Consider the following 25230-nt stretch of genomic DNA (forward strand, 5'->3'; position numbering starts at 1 on the left):
CTGTAGAGTCCAGTGACAAAAACAAAAGCCAGACCACACAGCAAATGAGAAAAGAATGGGGAACCACACTGTGACATCAAAGAGAGTTCACTGTAGAAAGTGGAACAGTAGAAAGCAGACACAAACAGGAGCTAACTAAACGCAGCTCCCAGACCTGCAGCTCGGGGACAAAGGCGAGAGGGCTGAGTGTCAAACCCAGGACCCTGGTGGAAACTGAGCAGTCCTGTAGAGCTATAACCAAGACCTCTGAAAATCATGGTGCTGCCCAACTGTTCCCAGGACTCAAGGAGGGACACAGAGGGTCCTGGAATCAAGCCTCTCAATATGGGCACCAAGAGAGTAAGGAAATGGCTCACTTAGAGAATGCTTGCTTTGCAAACTCAAGGACCTGAGTTTGATCCCCAGAAGCCACAGAAAAATGCCAGGCATGGTGGCATGCACTGCTAATCCCAGGGTCGGGCAGGCAGAGGCAGACAGATCTGTGGGAATCACTGGCCTTCCTAACTTAGTGAGCTCCAGGTCAAGAAAGGTGGACAACTGCCGGGCGGTGGTGGAGCACGCCTGTAATCCCAGCGCTTGGGAGGCAGAGGCAGGCGGATTTCTGAGTTCAAGGCTAGCCTGGTCTACAGAATAAGTTCCAGGATAACCAGGGCTACACAGAGAAACCCTGTCTCAGAAAAAGACAACTCCTGAGGATGATGCCTGAGATGATTGGCCTCTGTCCTATACAACACACACACACACACACACACACAGGTGTGAGTACATACATTCGGGTATATACATGTGTATACCCACATACATACATGTGGACATACATGTGCACACATATTAGCATGTGTACATACATGTGCACATACAGAAGAGCACCAGTTCACTGGGATTACTGTCTATGTACAAGGAATAAACATATTTCTATAATAAAGATACTTCTAGAAGACTTGGGGGGGAAGCGAAATGGAAAGTCCAAACAAATCCCACTGTGAGGCTTTCAGAACCGTTGTTGGATGAACCCAGGCAGGGACAGCCAGCCAAACAGGAAGGAACGTTGTTTCCCTCCTCCTGTGCTCTGGCGTGCCTCTAGTGCCCCTAGTTGGCAGAATCTGACAGGAAACCAACCGACAAAGGGGAAGTACAGTTTGCCAACCCCTGACTCAGAACCACAAAGTAGGGCACAGAAGGAAAACAAGAGTGGTGACCCAATGCTCTTGTTCGTTCCTATCCAGTGACTTCTCAACTTCAAGAATCAGGGTGTTAGAAAGCAAACCTGGTTCTCGCGTAGATCTCGGCGCCTTTTTGAGGGAACTGTGTTAGCTCCTGGCATCCCCTGTATCATCCATCAGACACACAATCCCTTCAAGCACGCCTCTCCCAGAAGCACCACTACTCTCTGAAGCTCACTCTGCTTTTGACCGTCTTTGCTAACAAGATGAACTCTCTTCGGGTCTTACGATTGTGAACTCAACCAGCCAAAAGTCAATAGACAACGGGCAGCAGTTAGTAAAGTCCTGGCACCAGGACCATCTAGAGCAGAGTACCTCAGGCTTGTGTTGATGTCTGTGTGAGGCGTAAAAGGAGGCCAGTCCTGGTCAGCCTGTGGATGAAAAGGTTAGCTCTTCATTCCAACAGGTCAAGTGATTTCAGCTGGTTTCCCACAGAAATCAAGATCCTTATGTGCCCTGGAAGAAGATTTAGGAGTTAATTAGAACTGCATACGTGACTTCAAAGCTTGCTTCACTGATACAAGAGCTTCAAGCAAGGACAGGCATTGTGACCCAGGAAAAGAGTGCCTTCCTGGTCCCCCGAGGATTAAGGCTCACAAGTTCTGATGTTCACACTATTCTAGCCTCTGACTTCAAAATCAGAGAAAGATAAGGACTCCTACAGAGATGTTCAAGATTACGACCTGCACAGTGTATTTGATCTTCAGAAAGGAGCCTGCATCTCACCTTTCACCTCAAAGCTAACTATGTCAAATGTCACGAGTGGCATAGAAACTTTGAGAGGCAAGAACAAGCTCCCACGTTTTGAGGAAGAAGGCTACAGGCAAGTCTCTAGCCACGGGGCACATCCTGTCCATGATAGATGACACCCTACAGGAGATCTATAATAGTTTAGAGATCATGAGAATATTTAACACCTTACAGAAAAGGGCACAGCATGATTGTTTGTCCCTGAAATACTCATGTAACCAACCTCTAGCCCCTAGGATGTACTCATGGTGCTGATCAGATACCGGCCAAGAGCTCCGATGCTTTGGTGGTAGCATGTGGCGGCAGTCATCCTTGCTTTTCCACATGTGGTCTGTGACACCTGGAAAATGCAGGAATGGCACCTTTGTCTTGGGTCCCGTGGAGATGGCTCCTCACCTCTCAGACGGTGACAATACCAAAGCCACTGTTACTGACCATCAATTGTCCATCTCTTCGACAGCATGTTGCACCTTCCATGTTCTGACATTTTCCTGCCCACTGGGAACCAGAAAGTTACTTTGGTGCCTTTCATACCCATTACCTGATGCTAAAGGACCATAGAGCCAGGGCCAGCTTTGAAACCATGCTTAACTATTGGGAGAACCCAGAAATCATGTGTAGAGAAAGCAGTGACCAAGGGGATCTTTGAGCTTGTGAATTCTACATATTTATTGTTCCCTTTGAGATGGAAGGGGCCACAGCAGAGATATCCAACTGTAATAATGAGCAATTGAAGAGGACTTCAAGGTCAAAGTCAGGAGCCAGGGAACAACAACAACAAAGACAGTGGTACCCAGAATAAAACCATGTTGTGAAGGTTCTCCCCTTGAGGCTTTTCTCTCTATGTAAGACCTTTTGCATTTCTATTGGGTAGTACATTTAAGTTGGATTTTAGCTGAACCTCTGACTTTCAGATACGCACACTGTTTTTAGAATACCAGAAGAACCCTATTTGTCAAGCTGAAATAAACCATTGATGAAGGGAGCCTGTTACATAGGCATCAATAGTTAAGTAATTCAATAAAGGGTTACAAGTTTATTTCATATGTTAATTTGTATAACAAAAAGGGTTTCATTCTTTCAAGAACTAAAAAGAGTGGTACAGTTTCTTGTAACTATTTAAAAGGTAACTGCTCTGCCTTGTTAAAAAATTAGTTAAATGGACATATACAATGCTGGTACATAAATACAGCAGGGATGTCCTTAAAGTATAAAACTTATAAAAAAAACTTTCATTTTGGGTTTCAGTGTGTGTGTGTGTGTGTGTGTGTGTGTGTGTGTGATTAAGACTCTCTTCCCAAGCGAATCCAAGTTGTGTCAAACCAACAGTTAAAATTAATCAGGATGGGAGCTAAAAATCACTTGTAGAAAATCCTCCTTAGGCTGGCCAGTACCAGCAGATGTGCAAACTTCAGGCCATGTGCAGCCCAGGAGTCTGAAGCAAGCCATCAACACCACAGTACTGTGAGATTCATGACTTCAGAGGTCAGCATCTGCAAGGCATTTAGGGACACTCATTAGTCTGCTGCAGCTGTTTTAAGTGACCCAAGTAAGGGAACTAATTCACAAATGCACACACGTGCAGACACACGCGACAGAAACTAACTAACTAATGGACACTGTGGATGCTTAAAAGAGTGAAAGGCTCCACCGGAAACCAGACCACAAAGAAGCATCTCTCACTAGGACTTAACCAGAACTTAAGTGTGTTGTTATAAATAGCTTGGTTTGAAGATAAAGTAAGCAGTCTTAGCACAGAGGTAATATCAAAGGCAGATTGAATCTTCTAACTGGAGCCTTTGGTCCCCACAGTGATGATCATCAAAGAGAGTAGAGATGGGGCTGGAGGGGTGTCTCCGCAGGTGAGAGTGCTTGCTGCTCTTCCACAGGACTAAGGTTTGGTTCACATCACCCATATCTAGCAGCTCATAACCAGCTGTAACTCTGGCTCCAGAGGATCTGATACACTCTTACACACACACACACACACACACACACACACACACACACACACAAATAAAAATAAATCTTTTAAAAACTGGAAAAGATTTTTCAAGGAAACCAACTAGAACAGACAAGGAATAAACCTGGATTTAACAAATGACTTGAATGTCTCTAATTATATTTGGTCCAAAATTATATCTGGTGCTTTGTGCCAGACTGACTTTAGATACTACATAAATGAACAAGGGTGGCTGCCACTGAGGAAAACTCTATCTGTGGGCAGCATATTATTTTAAAAGCTGTCCAGAAGCATACAGGAGACTGCCAGGAGCTGCCACTTACCTTGTACAGGAAAAGGTTCTTTATCAATAGGTTAATATATCAGATATAGTGATCCTTAAGGCCACCTCTAGTTCCATTTGCGTCTGTGATATTCATCAAAACCCACTTCAAAGAAGAAATACAGGTTTGTATTTTTGTGGTATTTTGTGGTAGCTCTAGAGTAAGAGATTTTCCATTTACAAGCTGAAATATCTTGGGCAGGTTAGTTCAACTTCCTTAGTTCTACATCTTGCTATGTAATGTTGGTGTAATAAGGATTAAAATAGATGAGACATGCCTGGCACACGGCCCTCTGTCCACTGTAAATAACTTCTCATAGCCTCATCAATGTAAAGTATCTTTGCTTTTGGAATTCCCATATTTCCCAAATTCTGCCCTTGGTGTCCTTCCTGCTCTATACATTATTTTTAAATAATTTATTTATATTTTTATTTTATGTGTGCATTTGTGTTTTGCCTGCATGTATGGTCTGTATTAGGGTGTCAGACAACAACCCCCCCCCACCACCACCAGAACTGGATTTACAGACAGTGGTGAGCCGCCATGTGGTTGCTAGGAATTAAACCCAGGTCTTCTGGAAGAGCAGACAAGTACTTTTAATCGCTGAGCCATCTCTCCAGCCTGCTCTCTACATTTTTGAATAATGATAGCAGCTGCATTTATTGAGAAGTTAACCTACTGTAAATATGTATAAACTTATTGAGTACTTAGAACAATTCTAGGGAGATGAGGGAAATTATCACGATGTACTAAAGCAGGAGGCTGAACCCTGTGAGGTTAGTAACCTGTCCAGATCTCACAGTCAAGCCTGAGAGCCAAGCAAACTGTGAAGATCATGTGTCAACCACAGGGCCATAGCTTAAGCACCAAAGCACAACTCTTGGTATTTGCACCCTGTGGAGCAACAACAACAGGGCTAGAGTTATGTCCGTGTAATGTCTGTCCCTATGGGCTGGATCGCAGTGATCAAAGTTGCAGCAGTAGAAACACATTGTCAAATCAGTTAACACTGAGAAGGGGCCCGCCAGGAAGAGTGCCTGCCAAGGAGCTCAGTAGCCTAGTTGATTCCTGGAGCCCACAAGGTGGGAGGAGAAACTGGCGGAGGCAGGGCATCCTCTGACCTCCATGGCTGCAAGCACCCACTTTCATACACACACCCATGCACCCATACACACACACATTCACCCATACACACACCCACTCACCCATACACACACCCACTCACCCATACACACACCCACTCACCCATACACACACACACTCACCCATACACACACACATTCACCCATACACACACACACATACACACATTCACCCATACACACACACATGCACACATGAGCACACACACGTATACACACATGCACAATACTCATGAGCACACAATAAATAAATAACACACTCTCTGCACAGTCACACACTAATGACATTCACTTTTCTTCCACTGGAAGGCTTCCCTGTGCCCTTTCAGACTTGTCTCTACCCTCTGGGGCACATCCTGCAGGCAGAGTTTTAAATGAGCTTAGGGAAAGGCTCTGTGTTGGTGTAACACCCAACACTGACCTCACAGTCAGTTGCCTCCCAACAGGAAAAAAGCATGTGTGAGAATTCTGTACCTTTGAATATTTCTTCTAGTCAAAACCCGATGACAGAAGAAAATCTTCCCTGGAGAGTATGCGCATCTTTCAAGTAGGCGATGATGCTCATGAAAAGGCTCTCAGAAATGCCACCACAGAACGCCAAATCAGGAATAGGAAGCAGAACATTCTGGGACATGGTGGATACCAGTTTTGTTTCAAGTAACAAAGCTAAGAAGGGCGGTCTTCAGACAGGATGAGGAGAAGACAGCCGCAGTCTTTCTCTCTCCAGGCTCTAACATTTATTCCCTCTCCAGAGCCCTCAGAACTGAAGTATCTGCAGCTGGCAAAGATCACGCCCTCCCAGAGTGCCGAGGAGGCAGAGATTCTGCTGCTGATAGACAACTTGAAGCAACTCCATATCCCACACCTGGGATTAAAACAAAGCCGTGTTTACATAACACAACTGGGTTTTTTAAGACACCAACATTTTCAGGACGGCTGCTACCTCACCCCACAGTAACATGGACTAAGACTGGGAACTAGAACAGAGTTGGGGGCTTTTTGCTTCCTCTTCTGTTGAGAGAGCATAGGGCCCCCTGCACATGCGCATGCTGGGGGCACACTCTCCCATCAGGCTAAAACTTCAGGCTGGCTCTTAAAGCCTGCTATTTCCTAAGCCTGGCATACCTGGCATTTAGAACATACACTTTGTAAGTATCTGACCCTGGCCTCAGTAATTAACATGCTACTGAGCCCGCTCAAACAACAGGCAGTTGACGAATCTCTGACTTCTTTTTTCCTTTCACAGCACACATGCAACAGGTTACCATATCCTGTCATCTTTATCTTCCAAATGTAGGCCAGGTCTAACCAGTTCTCAGTGCTTCCACCACAGCCAGTTCATCTTGCTACTGTAACCTCTCCTTGGATGATGCAATGGTCTCTAGAGGGAGCTGCTTCCTTCTGCCCTCCTTAGCCCTTTCCTGTCCTTGCAAAGGAAGAAGAGAGCCCTGGGACCTACAGAGCAAATCCCAAAAGCTGTTGTCCGGCTTCCATGGTCCCATGTGCCTTTCTGGCTGCTTTCTCTACTCTGTTCAGCTGTGGACTCTGCATGCTACGCTACTGACATGACAAGCAGGATGCACCCGCCAATACAATAGTGGCACGTGGCACGACTGTTGGGACAGTAACTGCGATGGTTTGTTTGTGCTTGGCCCTGGGAGTGGCACTGTTAGAAGGCATGGCCTTATTGGAGTAGGTGTGTCACTGTGGGTGTGGCTTTAAGACCCTCATTCTAGATGCCTGGAAGTCAGTATTCTGCTAGCAGACTTCAGATGAAGATCTGAACTCTCAGCTTCTCCTACACCATGCCTGCCTGGACACTACCATGTTCCCACCGTGATGATAATGGACTGAACCTGTGAACCTGTAAGCCAGTCCCAATTAAATGTTGTTCTTATCACAGTTGCCTTGGTCATGGTGTCTGTTCAAAGAAAAAAAAAAACTAAGATGGAAACCAACAACTTTCTCATTGGATTTGAGGCCCTCTCCCCAGGAAGGAATTTATATCTATTGTAAATCTGTCCAGATTACAATACAATTTACAATAATACAATTTGTATTATTGTAAATCTGTCTCATGGTTAGTGAAGTAAGTTTGTAGTGGGGAAGCTATATCAGCTTTGCTATATGAATACAATGGGACCATCAAATTGCTTTCTAAATATTTGTGTTTCTTGTCACAGATTAGTGTCACTGTCAACTTTGTGTGTGGGGGTAATTTGATAAAAGGGAATCTTCCTTTTGCAATGACAACAGTTACTGAAGAGACTTAAAACTGGCCAGGCAGAACACTGAGGGGGGTTGGAGGAGATGAGGAACACTGAGTGGGGGGTGTGGAACACTGAGAGGAGGGTGGGGCATGCGGGATGCGGGACACTATTTTATGGCCATGAGATGACTATCAAACTCTTGAGTGCTCATTAGCCATGAATTATCAGCACAAACCTTGCACAAAATTGAGCCCAGGAACAAACAATTTCCTGTTGTTGGAAAAGAGACATTTTCTTCAGTGGTGTAGACACTGGTAAGTTGCCCATAATTCTGCAGACACTCACGCTTGTCTGTGTAACCACGTTCATTGGTTCACAAACGACAGCAAGAATACATGAAAGTAGATGAGTGTATTTGTGACTTACTTACCTTCCCTGTTACCTCACAAAATACTTGACAGAAAGAACATAGGGAAGAAAAAGTTTATTTTAGCTCACAGTTCAAACTATAGTCCATCATTGTGAGGAAAGCTTGTGTCTTTATTACTTTTCCATTGCTGTGACAAAACATCACAACCAAGGCAACTTATAAAAGAAAGCATTTAATTGAAATTATAGTTTTCAGAGGACTAGAGTCCGTGGTGGCAGAGCAAAGGCATGGTAGCAGGAACAACTGAGAGTTCCCATCTTGAGCCAAAAGCAAGAGGCAGAAAGGAAGACTTGGGAATGGCAAAGCCTGCCCTCAGACACCCACTCCACCAAGGCCACACCTCCTTCCCAAGCAGTTCCGCCAACCTGGGGCCAAGTATTCCAACAAGTCTATGGGGCTCGTAGTCATTCAAACTACCAGAGCTTACAAGCAGGAACGGGAAGCAGCTGGTCACATTGCATCTGCAGTCCAGACATAAAGGGATATTCTCATTCTCTCTCTCTCTCTCTCTCTCTCTCTCTCTCTCTCTCTCTCTCTCTCTGTCTCTCTCTCCTCTTCCTCCCTTTCATTCAGTCAGGATCCCAGCCCAGCCCATGCAACGAGACTGCCCACATTCTTAGTAGGCCTTCCTACCGCCTCCTCACTTGAACTACAACTATCCTTAAGTAAGCCCTCACAGACCAGACCAGAGGTTCGTTTCCACCATCAAGTAGTCAACAAGACTGTCACAGTGGGGACTAGTGGGGAAGAGGGGGGTGATGAGCAGGAGTGGGAGGGTATAGAGGACAAAGGTCATAGAGAGAAACATGATCAAATCCATTATATACGGGCAGTAAGATGCCATCATGAGACCAACTCTTCTGTATAATCAATATGTGCTAAGGACACTGGAAAACAGAACCTGAGCTATAACTAAGGGAAACTGACCGGAAGGAAAGTATGTAGAAGTTGTAGGCAGAGAGACTGAAGAAGACACCGAAGACAGCTGGATTAGGGAAGCTGAGGTTGATAGTTAAAATAGAGCATCTACTGTCTTCCACGGCCTCCCTACAAAAGCAAATATTAGGCACCATATTGGCACAAGCACAAAAGAGCTTAGAGAGCCATACCTCGGGAGACAGGAGTCAACCTCAGAGCACGCCTTACTGGCTGTATTATTTCTTTGCATCACTGTGACAGCACAGTGGTTCACTCGGGCTCACTATCCAGAGGAATAAGGTCCATCCTGATGTCAGGGGAAGTTCTCGGCCCACGGTGCCCACTGGGAAGCAGCAAGGGTGGAAGGAGAGTGCTCAGCTGATTTCCTCCTTCTCCTCTTTTTATTCAGCCTCTATGGCGGCCACCATGTCCAGGGCACGCTGGTCCTCAGTGGAACGTCTCTGGATACACCCTCACAGGCACGTGCCAAAATGTGCATCATTGGCTCTCCAGAGATTTCCACTTTAAAACAAAACAAGGTTTCATTCTGCAGCCCAGGCTGGCACAACAATGTGGTAATCCTCCTGTCTCAGCTTCTCCAGTACTGGGATTTCAGGTGTGAGTCACCACACCCAGCTCCCCGGGTGTTTCCAATCAAGTGGACAATGCCAGTCACCAGACTGAGCATCAAGGCACTAACTCGGAAACACGGGAAGTGCCAAGGATGGTTGGGTCTGCCAGAAGAAAGCCTGGGGCTCCAGCAGCCCCTGCTCCCGTCCACACAGCAGCTAGGACACGCTTGAAGGCAGGAAAATGACGTTCTCCGCTGTTCATCTCTGCAAAGGCAACACTTTTATTTTAGCATCAATTTAGGCAAGCTCTAACACAAAATCTGAATTGGTAAGACCAAGACTCTCTGAAAATGTAGGGAGTTTTTAAAGGGAAAGTCTTGGAAATCCTCAGATTTTCACACTGTGAGTTTAATGCAATGGTAGCTAAGTTTTCCCAAGTATTCCAATTTCATTGGCTGTGTTAAGATATTCCAATGAAAACAACTTAGGGAGAGAGGGCTTGTTTTAACTCACAGTTCCAGGTGATAGAATGTTGCTGTAGGACAGCTGGTCACTTCACATGTGTAGTCGAGAACCGAGTTAGGCGAATGCAGGCTTGCTTGAGCTCCGCTAGCTTTCTTTACTCTTAAACTGCCCATGGCACTCTGAATAGGGAATAGTGTTGCCCACGTGGGCTGGGTCTTCCCCCATCCTAGCGATCAAGACACTGTCCTACAGACATGTCCATGGCCAAACTGACCTAGGCAGTTCTTCATAGAGACTCTCTTGTCTGGTGATTCTAGGTGGTGTCAAAACCAACCAATAAAACTAAGCGCTGCACTACCCTAGGCCTTATTTGAGAGCATTCATAGAATTATCTGAGACCCACTCTAGATGTTAGTGTGTCCACTAGAAAGCTGGGTAAAAAGGTCTAGATACAGAGTTCAAGAAGGGAGAGGGGCTGGAGAGATGGCTCAGTGGTGGTTAAGAGCGCTGACTGCTCTTCCAGAGGTCCTGAGTTCAATTCCCAGCAACCACCTGGTGGCTCACACGCATCTGTAATGGAATCTGATGCCCTCTTCTAGTGTGTCTGAAGACAGTGATAGTGTACTCATAAAATTAAGTAAATAAATAAATAAATAATTCTTTAAAAAAAAAAAGGATAACAAACCCCAACTTAGTAACTCACAAGTATGTGGTTGTCATAGCAGCAGAAGCTAAAGGGAAGCAGGAAGGGGACCACACGGCACATATGAGAAGGCCCTGGAGCCCATAAGGGATGCTGGGAATAAAAGGAATAGCAAGGCTATCTGCTGAAGGAAAAATGCTGTCAGAAGTGTCCTCCAGGCTCCACCTCTAGGACCCGGAATATTTTATCAGACAGCTTCGAGGACTGAGTTAAGGAACAGCTTTGTAACATTTCTAAGAACGGGAAGTGAGAGAGCAATCAGTGTGCTACAAAGTTTCAAGTGGCTCACGGAGGAGATGAAAAGCAAGATCACTGCGGCTGTGTGGGATGACGCAGGCTTCCAATCCCACACCAGAGGCGGGCAGGTCTCTGCATTCCAGACCAGCCTGGTCTACAGAGGGAGACAGTGAGTTCCTGGCTAGCCAGGGCAGCATAGTAAAAACATGGGGGTGGAGTAAAGATAAACAGCTATGAGATCAAGAACTCAAGGGTGGGATGGGGGTGCGGAGTAGGGAGTGGGAGAGACGGATCTGTAGTTATGGTTTAAAATCCTTGATTGCCACAAAAGCCTTGGGACCCAAATTTGTTTCTCCAGAGATCACCCAGAGCATGCTAGCTAGTGAGAATAGCCACACCATTGAACTCTGGGCTAGACTAAGAGATCCTACCTCTATGAATAAGGAAGAAAAAAACAATCAATGGTTGATTGATTGATTGATTGATTGATTGTTTCCTGACATCACCCTCTGGTCCAACCCCCACCCTACCCTCACACACAAATAGAAGAGGGTGAGGCTGGGGGCCACTGCCCATCCACCTTGCAAATGCACTTTTAGCAAGTATGGAAAGTACTTTCAACATCAAACTGGGGGGTTGTCAATCTCCTTGTCTCTTCCCTACTACTGACCTCTTAATCCTCAATGTTTTTACAATTAACAACACTACAAATAAAGTTTTGCTAGCATGTAGAAAAATCTTTATAAAAGTTAAGAAAACTCTTCAACGTTCACCAGCCCTGGGAAGAAAGCCCAGGACAGCTTTGGGTCAACAGTCAGCTAGCTGGCTGAGGATCTTTTTGCTCTGCCTGGTAAGAAATCACAGAAAGCAAGAAGCGTTTCTAGCCTCTTTGGCGAGGGGTGGGGAGCGGCTCTCTGGCCGCTTCTAGGAACCTCAGCATTTGGCTGCTGAGAGCAGAGGCAGTAGGCCAGCGGAAGGAGTGGCAAGTGGCGCCCTCTAGTGTTACAGTGATGTGCACGCCTCAGGTATCTAGACTCTCATCCTTGGTGCCAGCAGCACTCTGATTCTCAGCCCAGGATCTCAGAGCCTTGTCCCTGAGCCTTGACAGTAATCACTGCCTCTCCTACTTCTTTTTGTGTGCGCTATCAGCTCCAGTTGCAGTAATAGAACTGGGTAAATTCAACTAAGTAAGGAAAGACCATTCACAAAAAGCCTATTCTTGGGTCTGGTGTTGCACATAAAAGTATCAGCAGAAGAGAGAGTAATGGGCTTGGCCTGCTCACATGGCCCGAGAAGGGACATTTGGACTGATCACAGCCATAATACAACCTCCTCTTAGCACCAATCACGGCCATTGAAGCTGGTGGTTTGGACCAATCACAACCTTGCCTCTTAGTCCCTCTGCCAGACCACAAAAAGAAGTATTCTCCTTCTGGCCAGTGTGGAAATGCTGCAGGGTCATTTAGAGTTCACCAACATTTGTGATAGAAAGTCTGGTAGTTTTAAACAGCTCTACGCTTTCAAAATGGAGACAGTAGCTGTGATGATCATCCTATAGTTTCCTTAAGGTGCCCTTGGAGTGTTTGAGATGGCTAGTATAGGATCACAGACAATCCTTTTTGCATAAAGAGAACCAAAATTAGGAAGGTGGTTATAGAGAGGAAGACATGGTTTTCAGATTGTGTTCAGATTGTGTTATGGGCAAAAATCGAAACATAATGCATGGATGGAATCATAACTCTTTAAATTAGGAATGATGGTAGAGTACTTTAATTGACAAATATGATGGACTGGATGTTAATTGTTTATCATCCTTTGTAATTTACATGATTGCTATGGTTTTGTTCAATATGTCTGGGAGAAAAGGATTTTTTTTCTATTATTTTATTGAACAGAAAAGGTGAGGTGTAGAGGTGGGGTCCTATTCCCCAACTGGTTCTTAGATGTTAGTGAGCTGGGCAGAATAGACAGGACTTCCAGGGCCCCTGAAGGCAAGCTAGTCGGCACAAGGAAGGAGATTTTCACCATGCTTCCGAGGAAGAAAAGATGACCTGTTGTGGGAAATATTTTAAAAAATAGAACCTGCATGTTCCTGAGCTTGCGCCTCTGCCCAGGCGGTCTTGCCAGCCATGCACTGACAGTCAATGGCCTACCTGTTTTTATCTCATGGAGATTCTGACTCTGGACTTCACAATCTCTCCACCCAGCTCACTAGCTTCCCACTGGCGTGCTATCACGCCATCCCTGTGCTTCCAATCCCCCACAGCCTTTGTGGAGCACCTCAGGCAAACCCACCCTTGGCCGCCATACCTTTCTCTCTCGAACTCAGATGAGCCACCATGTGAAAGAAAGTGCAACACAAACTTAGCTCGGAAACAGCAGTAACTCAGTCTCTGGGTGCAACAACTAGAACCTAATCTTGTAAGCCTTATTAAAGTCTAATCCCTCCAGTGGTGGATCGCCATGATACCAGGGAAACTCTAGCCCCTACACCTTACCCCTCTGCTGTCCCAGTTGCAAAAAGACCTAATTCCCTTCAGTTTCCTCTTGTCCTTGGTCCAACCAGAAGTCCCGCCTACTCACCCAATGATTGGCTCCTTTTTTCATTAGGGGATTGGTTCACAAGAACAGCACAGGCCCATCCACAACAATGACCAGCCTTGTGAAATCTCAGGTGGAACAGCTGTAGGCTGCTTCTCCAGGAAGGAGGTCAGTTTTTGAGCTGGGAACAAAAGTAACTGAGCAACTAAAATAGAGGGCAGATTTAGGGTGTTGGGCTAAGAGTATTGGGAGGGGCGTGTTAGCCACAGTAGATTAGAAGCACCCAGCAATTGAGCCAAGAAGGCAGGTTGAAATCGAGCGTTTTTCATCCACAGATCCCAATATTCTCTGGGTGGGGGCTGGTAGTGCAACCCGTTACTAGAGCTTAAAGTGGGGTAGCAAAAACTACAGGCAACAAAGATATGACAAGGTTAAATGAGGTCACATGGCTATGCATTAAGACTGGTGTCCTTATGAAGTAGGTTAGAGTGCAGACAACAGACAAGAGGGTGACAGAGGCCAAGTGGGAGGTCACAGAAGAAATTCGACCTGCCACATCTTGGACGTTCAGGCTGTAGAGCTGTCAAGAAAAGATTTGCATGCCCCCCGACCCCCGACATCCAGCCAGTAAGTGCCATTTTGTTTCTTGGTCCTAGAATGCTCCTGTACATTATAATTTTATTAGACAAGCAAGGAGAAGATTCCTTTTTACAATTAACTTGAATGTCCTAAGACTGAGTTCAACTAGAGTAATAAATGCAGCACTTGGTTTTGTTTTCAGTTCGGTTCTGTTGCTAGGATAAGATATCCCAACAAAAAACAACTTAGGGGCCAGGTATGGTGGTACACGCCTTTAATTCCAGCACTCAGGAAGCAGAGGCAGATGGATTTCTGGGTTTGAAGCCAAGCTTGTCTACAGCTTGAGTTCCAGGATAGCCAGGATAGCCAGGGTTACACAGAGAAACCCTCTCTTAAAAATAAACAAACAAGAAAGCTGGTGGTCAGGAACAAAGAGAATGAACGCGTACATGCTTGCTCGCTTGTTAGTGTTCATCCCAGTGTCTCCGCTTTTCTGTAGTCCATGGCCTAGGGAATGTAGCCTAGGGGATGCACTAAGAATCCACATCTGCAAACGAACATAAACCACCCCCCAAATATGCCCACAAAAACAACCCAATGGAGACTCTCCTCACAGGTGATTCTAGGTTGTGCCAAGTTGACAGTTTTCGGCTTCAGAGAGCAAGTTTCGTGGATCTTAAGACAGGGAAACTGCCAGAAAACTGAGAGGTGAAAGGGCATGCAGGAATTCACTTCTGGGCCAAATTGACTAAAGCGTGCTGTCAAGCCAGCCAGTCGCCTCACACACTAGAATGCCAGAGATACCATCTTAGTTTTGCCAAACAAAAGTGAGACTTATGTTGCCAGGCAATCAAAAGGGCTGTAAGTACCAGACTATCACAAAGCAGCAAAGGAGAGAGGAGAGAAAAGAAAGGCAGTGGACATCAGTTCAATGAGAATTTCTCAAGCTCGGAAATCAGGAAAAAAAACAGCACACAACAGGCATAAGATTCATAGTGTGCAGACTCCAAAGGACTGTAGTTTCTAGTCAGAAACTGGACACAGCATGAAGTATCTGGGATGGCACAAATTGTAAGCGCTGAGGGTACAGGTACCACACCTGACTGTTCTTTATTATTTTAAAGCCATTGTATATATTTGAAACTGGTCTAACAGAGAAAACACAAGCTATTTTTGTTCCCATGCTGTCCACTGTAGTGCCAAGTGTCTGGTAAAAGTCATGACCTCCACTCTGTAACATGTATCCATACATGCACGCATGTGTACACACACACACAAGCACACACATTCTCTCTCTCTCTCTCTCTCTCTCTCTCTCTCTCTCTCTCTCTCTCTCACCATTAGAATCTCATTATCATGCCTCCAACTTCTCACACCTATTTATGAGTTTCTTCCATTGCTCTTAATTATTTAAAGACAAAGACAGTATTTTCTTCATCTGTGGTTACCCAACAGGCCTGTAATAACTCTTAGATGAAAAAATAGTAAGTTTTTAGAGCAAAGACTTTGAAAACTTCCAGTTCGAGGTTTGATTCCCAGGTCATCGACTTACCAGTCAGGAGTCCCCATGTGACCTCAAGGATCTTACTTTGTCCTAACTCAGGGACACTACCTGATCTGAAAGAAAAGACGGGCTATAACACCCCCAGAACAGTTCCAAGCACATGCTGAAATACTCATGCTGCAGGGTTGGTTAATAGGAACTGCAAAGAGCAGATCCTGCCTCTAAGGCAGATGTCACCCAACATTATCCTAGGATGTAGTTTATGCTCACAAACAGACACCAGCACATGACAGATTCCTTAATGGCTGATGCCATACTTCATTTAAGACATTCAACATCTTATTATAACAAAGTAGGCTATCAAAGACAAGGCTTTCTGTATTGTGTTATATTTCATATGAAATGGAATAATAATAATAATAATAATAATATAGACTTCTACTTCCAGCCTTAATGGGAGATATTCTAGTACACCAACTTTTAGGCTCCTGTCATCCTTTCAAAGCAAAACAAAACAAAACCAAGCCAAGCAAAGAAAAAAAAAAAAAACCCAAAAAATTATGGACACTGGGGCTGAAGAGACGCTCCTCCAGAGAGCACAGGTTTCATAGCCAACGCCCTGGTGCCATCTAGACCACAATGGAGGTACCGAGCTGGAGACAAACAGGACATTAAGGGGGGGAGGGACGTGCTCAGACATTCACCCTGGTCACCTACTGAGATGAGACACAGTTTCTGGGTTCTGAAGCTGCACAGGCTGAAAGGCTGGGATGTTAAGCAGAAAAATCTCTGGCTCAGATTCAAGTTTTCAAATTCTTTGAATAGAAGAATTAGGGATAGTCTGGGCACAAAATATCTGAGGATCAGGCCCGAGGAACTGCCAGGGGCCCGAGCAGAATGCTTGGTAAGCGCTCCAATGGGAAACCCTTAGAGGACAATAGCCTGGTGCGGGGTGGAAGGCGTCTTACAAGCAGTCAACAAAACCTGCAAGCTACCATTAATCAAGTCAGCTCAGGCTCCGACTGGATCAAGGTCTCTGCCTCTGCCTCGTAGAGTGTGAGTCCCTGTTCAGGAAGCCGCCACCACCCAGGGCCTTTGAAATTTGTCACACACAGCATTCAGAATTCAATAAAATGCCAGAACACAAGAGGGAGGGGTTCCCAGTACCCACTTCAGGTGGCTCGAAACTGGAAATTGCGAGTTACTCCAGCTCTGGATCCTACGCTCTCTTCTGGCCACAAATACACATACATAAAAATAAATCTTTAAAAAAAGAAATAAGCTGAGGTGAGCTCAGTAGTGAAAGTGCTTGCTTGCAAGTTGAGGAGGTGCTGGGCCCATTCTCTAGCACTGGAGGGGACGCTGGGGGAGAGGGAGAGGGGACATTTAGGGAAAGTGGGAAGGGGAGGGAGGGAGGCAAAGGAGTCAAATGAACTACGAAGCAGACGACGAATGGAATATCTAATCTTGAGCATCTGTGAGTGGGGGCTGAGAGACACCAAAGAGAGGGTAGGACGTAAGTGATAAAAGCATTTTATCCGGAAGAAAGAAGAAGTGACAAATCAAGGCAGAAATAATACTTAAAAGATGTTATATCTGAGAAATTTCTAGAACTCTTCAAAGACCTCGAGTGGCAATTTCAGAATGCTCTGTAAATGCCCAGAAGGAAAACAGAGAAAGGAATCCTATACTACACCACAGCAAAACCATGAAAAACTAGAATGAACACTAAATATTAAAAGCTACTGACAAGGTGGGAAGGGGTTACCTCCAGAAGAGCATCGAGAAGGCAAGACAGCCTTCATTTTATTAGAACTAAAAATGAAAAAGACAAACCACAGCTTAGGCATTTGGAAAAGATCATGAACAAAGTTAAAATGTCTATGAACCAGTAAGAAAGACTTGAAGAAGACACCCAGTGACCACACGCAGAAGGGTGTCTGGCATCACCAATAATCACTACCAGGTACCATCTTATGCAGGGATACTATATACAGGAATGCCATGATAAAATACTGTTTATTGGACAAAACGATCTATTTATTTCTTTTATTTCAAAAATGAAGAAAGATCAAAGCCAGGGTGCTGTCAGATTGTCTGATGAGCGTGTGCCTCGTGGCTCAACTATCCTCTTGAGATCTCTTTACATGGCAAGAAGATAGAGAGTTCCTTGGTATATCATTCATGGAAACTAAACTTACTGGCAGGGGCTGGAGAGATGGTTCATCAGTTAAGAGCACTGGTTGCTCTTTCAGAGGACCTGGGTTCAATTTACAACAACCACATGGCAGCTTGCAACTGCCTCTAACTTCTGTCCTAGGCGATCCGACACAAACGCACATGCAGGCAAAATACCAATGTACACTAATGTACACTTAAAAATAAAAATTTTTTTCTTTCTCTCTTTTTTCTTTCTTTCTTTTTTTTTTCTTTTTTTTTTTTTTAACAACTTATCAATGTACAGTGATTCAGTTAGTTAGAAACTTAGTCAGTGAAAATGAGGTGACTGTATTCAGTGACCCGGTCATAGGAGGGAAACTTCAGTGGTGACCGCAAGCCACCAGCCCACGGTTATCACTGACCTTTGGGGACGGGGGAAGGAGATGTAGTCTGGAGGGCCTCCTACACGGCTCCTGAGTGTTAACAGGAAAAGTCGCAGCCGGCAGAAGGTGACACATGCTCTCACATTCTTCACATTTGTCAGCGGGGACAACTCAGTGTACATGTCCCAAATCAAACACTAACAGCTTTCCCGCTGCAAACGTGTTCTGTGTTCTCTGGGTGAACAGGTGAGATTACTTACCACTTCCAATTTCCACACTGCAGCCTGGGGGACGCACCAGTGTTAAAAGCCAGTTCTAGAACCCAGGCTAGTGTCCTGCACTGCAGAACATCTGTATGGCAGAGATGCATACAAAATCGAGACAAATTGTAAAAGAGCTCCTGGATTGCGTGCTACACACTCACGCATGTGCCAGTTCGTATGAAGACAGACATGTGGAGACTAGCCACTCCAAGTGGGGTAGATGCAGAAAGTGGGCTGAGAAAGTCCTCAAGGCAGGAGTCGCCCTGGTCAGTGTGAAGGACCTCAAGAGGCTGGGACAGGGACAAGGGGAAACAGAGGTGAGGGACAGGGTCTGGCCATGAGCCTCAGGCAGGCCCTGTGAGCTACGAGACAGAATCTTAGACTTTCCTCTATGAGCCTCCACCTTATGTTTTGAAACAAGGTCTCTCACTGAGCCTGGAGCTCACCAATTTGGCCGGGCTGCCTGGCCAGCAACCCCAGCAATGCTTGCCTCTGCCTCCCTAGCACTGAGATTTAGAGATGCACTGTCAGGCCCCAATTTTTATGTAAATGCTGGATATCAGAATTCAGGTCTATGAAAGGCATTTTAAGCCAAGCCAGCCCCAGTTCCTAGAAACAATACAAAACAATACAAACAACACCAAACAAGAATAACAACGAAACCAAAACACTCCAAAATAAGGCTAGTTAAGGCTTCTGGCAGGAACATTTTATTTTTTGGTTAAAGCCACAACAAATAGAAATGTCATAAAAACAAACATGTAAACAGCATCAGAACTTTGGTTTCACCGAAACATCTTCCACCTGAAATATCTGAGGTAGGAAGGCACCGCGCTGGGTGCTACAGTCTGGCTCTGCTGCAGCCATGCCAAGACCACTCCTGGAGTCAGGGCAGGCGTAGGCTGGTCAGAGTGGGGTCCAGGTCACCCAGGACTCGGCTCAGGACACACTCTCTCAATTCAGACAAACACTGGTTCCTCCAATGGCCTGCCTGACAGGAGCTGGGACATACAAAGGAAGCTGTCTCGCTGAACTTGAAGATTTGGACCATGCGCCAGCGAGGGGTGGAGCAGAAAAGGACGTCAATCAACTTCCGTTGTTCCGCAAGGCCTCAAGAACTCCTGTCCTCGCTCGTGGAACCATTTATTGGAGACTGTGAACAGAAAGCAAGCGATTCCACCATCAGTTCTGCAGCCAGAATGCATGCAAAGATCACTGCCCTGGAGCCACACGGCCTCAGGCCTCAAGCTGCTCCTGTGCTGGTGAAATTATGTGAGCACACAGATAATGGTACAAAAGCCGACCAGAGATTCAGTGGGTGTATGTAGGTTGCCATGGGAACAGAGTCAATGGGCATTTCACGATGTTAGGGAAAAGTGGTACTGAAACAGAACAGGAAGCCAAACAGAAGTTATCCCGGGAAGAAGGTGGGCATACTGTACGGCTGCCACTCCAAGTGGGGTAGATGCAGAAAGTGGGCTGAGAAAGACCTCAAGGCAGGAGCCGCCCTGGTCAGTGTGAAGGCCCTCAAGAGGCTGGGACAGGGACAAGCGGAAACTGTGAGGGACAGGAGCCTGTCAGCACTGGGCAGGGTCTGGCCATGAGTCTCAGGCCCCGAGAGCTACAAGACAGAATCTTAGTGCTGTGGGCACCCTGGCTGAAACACTGTCCCTGCCATGTCACAGGCACGGACCATGACTGTTCCTCAAATGTGGACTCTCTCAAGGATACAAAAGTAACACAGGGCAGATGACATGGCTCCTGAAGTGAGCGTCAGCCTGAGCTTAAACCGCAGAGCCCACATCATGGAAGGAGAGAAACGGTTCTTTCAAATTGCCCTCTGCCCCGCATGCATTGTCACAGCACTTGAACACATGTACACACACATACACACACATATACACACATACACACACACATACACACACATATACACACATACACACATACACACACACATACACAAACACATACACAAACACACACACATACACACACATACACACACACACAATTTTTTTTAAAGTAATGCACTACTAAAGTCAGAGATTTCAAAATACAATCTAATACCTGTACTTAACTAAACAAACTGTCTGGAAGACTTATGACTAACAGCATAGATAGTGAAAGGATAAACTTTAGTTCAAATCAACAGGCAGTGCTTGCGTGGGTCCTACCTGTGCTAGGCTTTCAGCATGTAGTCGATTAGACCTGCACTGTACCTTCTCCTCCCCAAATCACCACATTTTCATTTGTTCATTTTACCTTTTCTGTGAGCCAATCACTATTCATCCCCCAACTCCAAGGGTTGTAAACGCGTGTGTCCCTTCCTGTCACATTCTAGGCCATTTATAGCTCTCCACAGCAAGGATGAGGCTAAAGTTCATCCTCTCTGGTCTGGTCCCAGCCTCCAGCCTCACCTCAGACCTCTCCTTCTTCAGGAGAGCCAGGCTCCCGCCCTGTTTCCTAAGACGGTTGCAGCCACAAGTATCTCGCTTGCCATGGACAGACACCTCCTCTCGCCTGCGCTCCCAGCTCACTCTATGCTCCACTAAAGCCCTTGCCAGAGACCACCCTGGAGCTACGATGCTAACACAGCCCAGGCTTCCCCAGCCCTGAGCCTCTCTGAGTGTCAGCGGCCAGCTGTGGTAGCTCTGGCTGGGTGCTACAAGCAGCAGAGAAAACCTTCTGTGATGTACAGAATTGAACGCAATTGGCAGTCGTCTCTGCTTCTGCGCCTGAGGCCAAGCATCAGATGCCCGGCTGAGACACCACCCACACCAGCCCTCAAGCCACTCACCCCACTTGCAGCCCACAAGCACGGGGCAGGCCGCGTGTCTCGTTCGATAATCGCCTTCCCCACTCCGAAGAAGGTTGTACCAGAATACAGCCGTGCCCTGGGAAAGAGTCGAGCTGTCAGAGCACATCCTAAAGATCAGTCGCAAGGACATGCTCCAAGAATCTAGAGCCCTCCACCTCTTGGCAGAAATGTCCCTCCTTTCCTGTGTGTGGGAGATAAGGCTCTAGGACTCTGGAAACTAAGTTCCTAAAAAGTTCTATCCTTCAAATGGAAGGAAGTTTAGAAACCCACCTGCCCTGAAGGGTCTTCCTTACCATCCCTTCTCCCTGGGGAGAAGTTGGAACAGTTCGGGGTGCAAGTGGGAAAGAATTAAGGCACACCACATTGACAGCCAATGGCACTGGGGGACGGGAGAAGGTCTGAGGCCTGTGTCAACATGTGACCCTGAAGAGTCACACTTACCTTCTTGGGCCAAATAGCAGCTCCCAAGTCAGGGAAAACGGTGGCACCACCAGCTTCGACATCACTCATCTGGGAACATAAGGCAGAGAGCTTGGCCCCTTTAGCCAAGGATGGCAGTGCAACCTGAGGAGCACTGCCGGGAGGCCCTGATCTACGGCTCCCCTCAGCCAAGGGAGACTTCCCACATGCCACTCAATCTGTGGGGTTCATCAGGACAGCCTCTGTGGCTGGGTGCCCAAGAGCTAAGTCCCCCAGAAGTCTCACATTCAGGCTGTCCTTGAATGGGAACAATCCAAGCCTATTTAGAAAATGACTATCTTCATCTGGAGAGATGGCTCAGCAGTTAAGAGCACTCGCTGCTATGACATACAACCCAGCGTAAGAGCAGTCATGGCGGCTCACAACCATCGGTAACTCCAACAACCAAGAGATCCAATGTCCTCTTCAGGCCTGTGGGCACCATGCATGCACGTGGTACATGCAATATAGATACACACATATATGCAGGCAAATGCCCATACAATATAAATACATCTCAAAAAATAAAGAATATAATATATATATATGTATATATATATGTATATATATACACATATATGCAGGTAAACACTCATATGATACATATTTCAAAAATAAAGAAACTAAAAAACTAAGAAAGAAACAAACAAACAATGAAACAAAGACAGCCTACCTTGGCCCTATCTTGAACCCTCACCCAGAGCCTGGGCCTTGCCTCAGCCATCCGCCTCAGCACACGCTCTGGACAGGAGCTCCCCACCGCTTCCAACCCCAGGAGTATCCCCCGTTCCCCATGTGGCCCTTTTTCTGGCTCTAGCTGCTCTCATCAGACCATCACTTTCCCAGAATGCCACTCTGTCTCTCCTGTGGTAAGACTAAAACTAAATTATGCTTTTACTTGAAGCAGGTTTTGGTTTGTTTTATTTTGCTTTTGGTTTGTTTTAGTTTTTTTGTTTTGTTTGATTCGTTTGGGTTATATTATAATAAAAATGGTCTATAAGACAATGGAAATTAGATCTAAAAAAAAGTCAATAAAAAACCTAGAGCTAAGAAATTTCCTAGTATGACACACAGCACCAGTCTGATTAAAGAGGCAGGCACTCAGCAGGCTCATAAGAAAGATGAAAATCCCCAGTGGCTTCCCCAGTGCTGAGGTTCCAATCCAGAGTCTGCAAGTCAGCCTCACTTGCCTCTCTCTCCAGAGTCACTAACCCCCGTCCGATTCCCAACATCTCAGACATTTCCTCTTCCAGGCCCCCACACTCTCCTCTTTGCCAAAAAAAAAAAAAAAAATGCTCCACATATTTCCATCCAACTTTTGAGTCACAACTGACATGTTATTTCCTAAATGAGGCCTTTACTAAACCCCATGCCTAGGCAAATTCTTCAGTGTTTGTCTCCATGGTAACCAAGTAACAATCTCTCCCATGCTTCTGGTGAGTCTCCCATGTCAGATCTCAGATATTGTGGTGGAGACCACATAGGACCTTCTCAGCAGTGTGCGTGTAGAGCAGACCTCCAGCACATAATTAAAACTTAGAGAGGAATAGATAAGCTTCCTTTCTAAGTCCCTTGCCTACGCTTCCTTAGAGTGGGCTATTCCAGTGGGGAAAGGCAAACGGAAGCCTATAGATGGCCCGGGCGGCAGGAGGGAAGATGGCCGACCACACTTTGAGGAAATAGAAGCAGTTATCTTTTAAAAGCCCCTCCCTGCTTCCTGTGCTCTCTGCTACCAGGACAGAGCCACCATGGCTCTCATCCCCAAAGCTCAGAGTAGCACTGTGTCCATCAAAAGGAAGCAGAACCAGCCACAGCACAGACATCTGTTAAGGAGAGCAGGCTGAGGGAATCAGCCAGTGAAAAGCACAGACAGTTCCAGGAGTCCACTTTGATGAGGTTTATGAGGTCTCAGAAAGCAGGATGGTGGTAGGGAAGGGACTCTGGAAATACTCTCTAATAGAAACAGAGTTTCCATTTTATGAGGTGAGAAGGGTTAGGGTAACAGATGGTAAATGGTCCACATTAGGGATGGATTTAATAAATATCACCAGAGCACATCAGAAAATTGTTACGATGGTAATTTTTATGTTATGTATATTTTACCACAGCTGAAAAAATAAAAATGTTGGGGGCAGGGAGCCAGGGAGTAGCAGAACGGCAAGCACACCCATGGGGACAAAAGCCAACCCTCTCTACTCTAGGCAAGAAGGGCACGGAGGATCCCCTAGGCAGCAGCTGATGCTGAGTCCTGATGGGGCTGGGATACGGAGCCCTGCGGCCCCAGGGTCTCCACGGGGCCCATCAGGTACCATGCACCATACTCACGTAGTTTAGAAACGTAGCCACACGATTCCCAGTCCCTAAACGCTTGAAAGCATCTTGCTCATCGCTCTATAAAATTAAGCGAGAGTGAACGAGAGCGCCCAGCCCGGTACTTACATAGTTAAGAAACGTCGCTAACCTATTGCCCTCCGTTTTGAGGCCGCTGTCAAAGGGTCGCTGCAACAGACAACAACTTTTATCCAAGTTTGCAACTAACTTACCCGCCACCCAAAGGACCGGGACCAAAAGGGTCAGGGGAAGGTAGTTAAGTATGCCTTCCCTTGAACAGCCAGGAATGGGACAGGGGGACAAAGGGAACCCCAGGCAGAGCACAACAACGGGGAGGGGGAAGAGGCAAGGAAAATTTCACAAGGACCTAGAGAGGTCCCTGGCTTTATTATCAAGCCAAACGCCCGCACAGCAACGGGACACAGCCAGGCTCCGCTGGGCTCTGCAGGTGCTTCACGAGGAGTACAGAAGGTTTCCCTTTCACCTGGTAGGTGGAGGAGGGATGCCGTGGCAGCTGAAGTGTTTCTAGAAGCTCCAACCTTCTCAAACCAGCGAGAAGAGCCCCCCTCCCCCCGCAGAAGACTCTCGGAGCCTTACCCTTGAGAAGTCAAAGTGTGGCTCGTACTGTCCCCCCATTCCGTAGTTTGCAACCTGGAGAGGGGATTACAGCACTGCATTTGTCATCAGTCTGAACAGCCCCACAGCAGCCCAGCTCTCCATGGATACCATCTCCCTAGGCCTGAGAATAGCACCCCCCCCCCCAGCTTTGTGTGTGTACTACATGTATGTGGTATATGGATGTGGTGATATGTGCACATCTGTGTGCATGCCTGGGCCAGAGGAGGACGTCACGTATCCACTCTACCCTGCTCTACCTTATCCCCTTGCGACAGAGAACCTGAAGGTAAGCTGACATCCAGCAAGCCTCCGGTCCGTGTTCTCCACGGCAGCTGGGGCAACAGAAAAATGCTTAGCCACACTCGGCTTTGCGTGTGGAGGCTGCGAATGTGAACTCAAGGCTCGTATGAGCAGATATCTGTCCCCTGTTGGTGGTACTGTGTGGGGAGGCTGGAATCTGGGACGTGGCTAGCAGAAGTGGACCACAGGCATGACCCACGAAGGTTATATCTACTGTGGGTTCTGGCCAGCCCTCTGGCTTCCGATCCAGCAAGATGTGAACAAGCTATGTTGCAAGCTCCTGCTGCCAAGCCACGCCACGGTGGACTGAGACCGTGAGCCGGAGCAGACCTCCC

At 46.4% G+C, this 25230-nt stretch overlaps 1 protein-coding gene across 2 annotated transcripts in view; it reads right to left on the reverse strand.

Moving 5' to 3' along the window:
* Nucleotides 1–19053: 19053 nt before the first annotated feature.
* The window catches only part of P4ha2 (prolyl 4-hydroxylase subunit alpha 2), a 31350-nt gene continuing 25173 nt past the window's right edge, over nucleotides 19054–25230 (reverse strand). Inside the window, exons 12-16 of one of the 2 annotated variants that reach the window (XM_052195832.1) lie at nucleotides 24575–24628; nucleotides 23972–24037; nucleotides 21629–21697; nucleotides 21167–21263; nucleotides 19054–19519 (exon numbers count right to left, since the gene is read on the reverse strand). In XM_052195832.1, coding sequence (XP_052051792.1) covers nucleotides 19449–19519; nucleotides 21167–21263; nucleotides 21629–21697; nucleotides 23972–24037; nucleotides 24575–24628 — 357 coding nt within the window. In that variant the 3' untranslated portion in view covers nucleotides 19054–19448. Of the gene's footprint in view, nucleotides 19520–21166; nucleotides 21264–21628; nucleotides 21698–23971; nucleotides 24038–24085; nucleotides 24146–24574; nucleotides 24629–25230 lie in introns of both variants that reach the window. The other variant, XM_052195833.1, reaches the window with a different exon arrangement.

The sequence above is a fragment of the Apodemus sylvaticus genome, chromosome 10, assembly GCF_947179515.1.
Source record: "Apodemus sylvaticus chromosome 10, mApoSyl1.1, whole genome shotgun sequence".
Lineage (NCBI taxonomy): Eukaryota > Metazoa > Chordata > Mammalia > Rodentia > Muridae > Apodemus > Apodemus sylvaticus.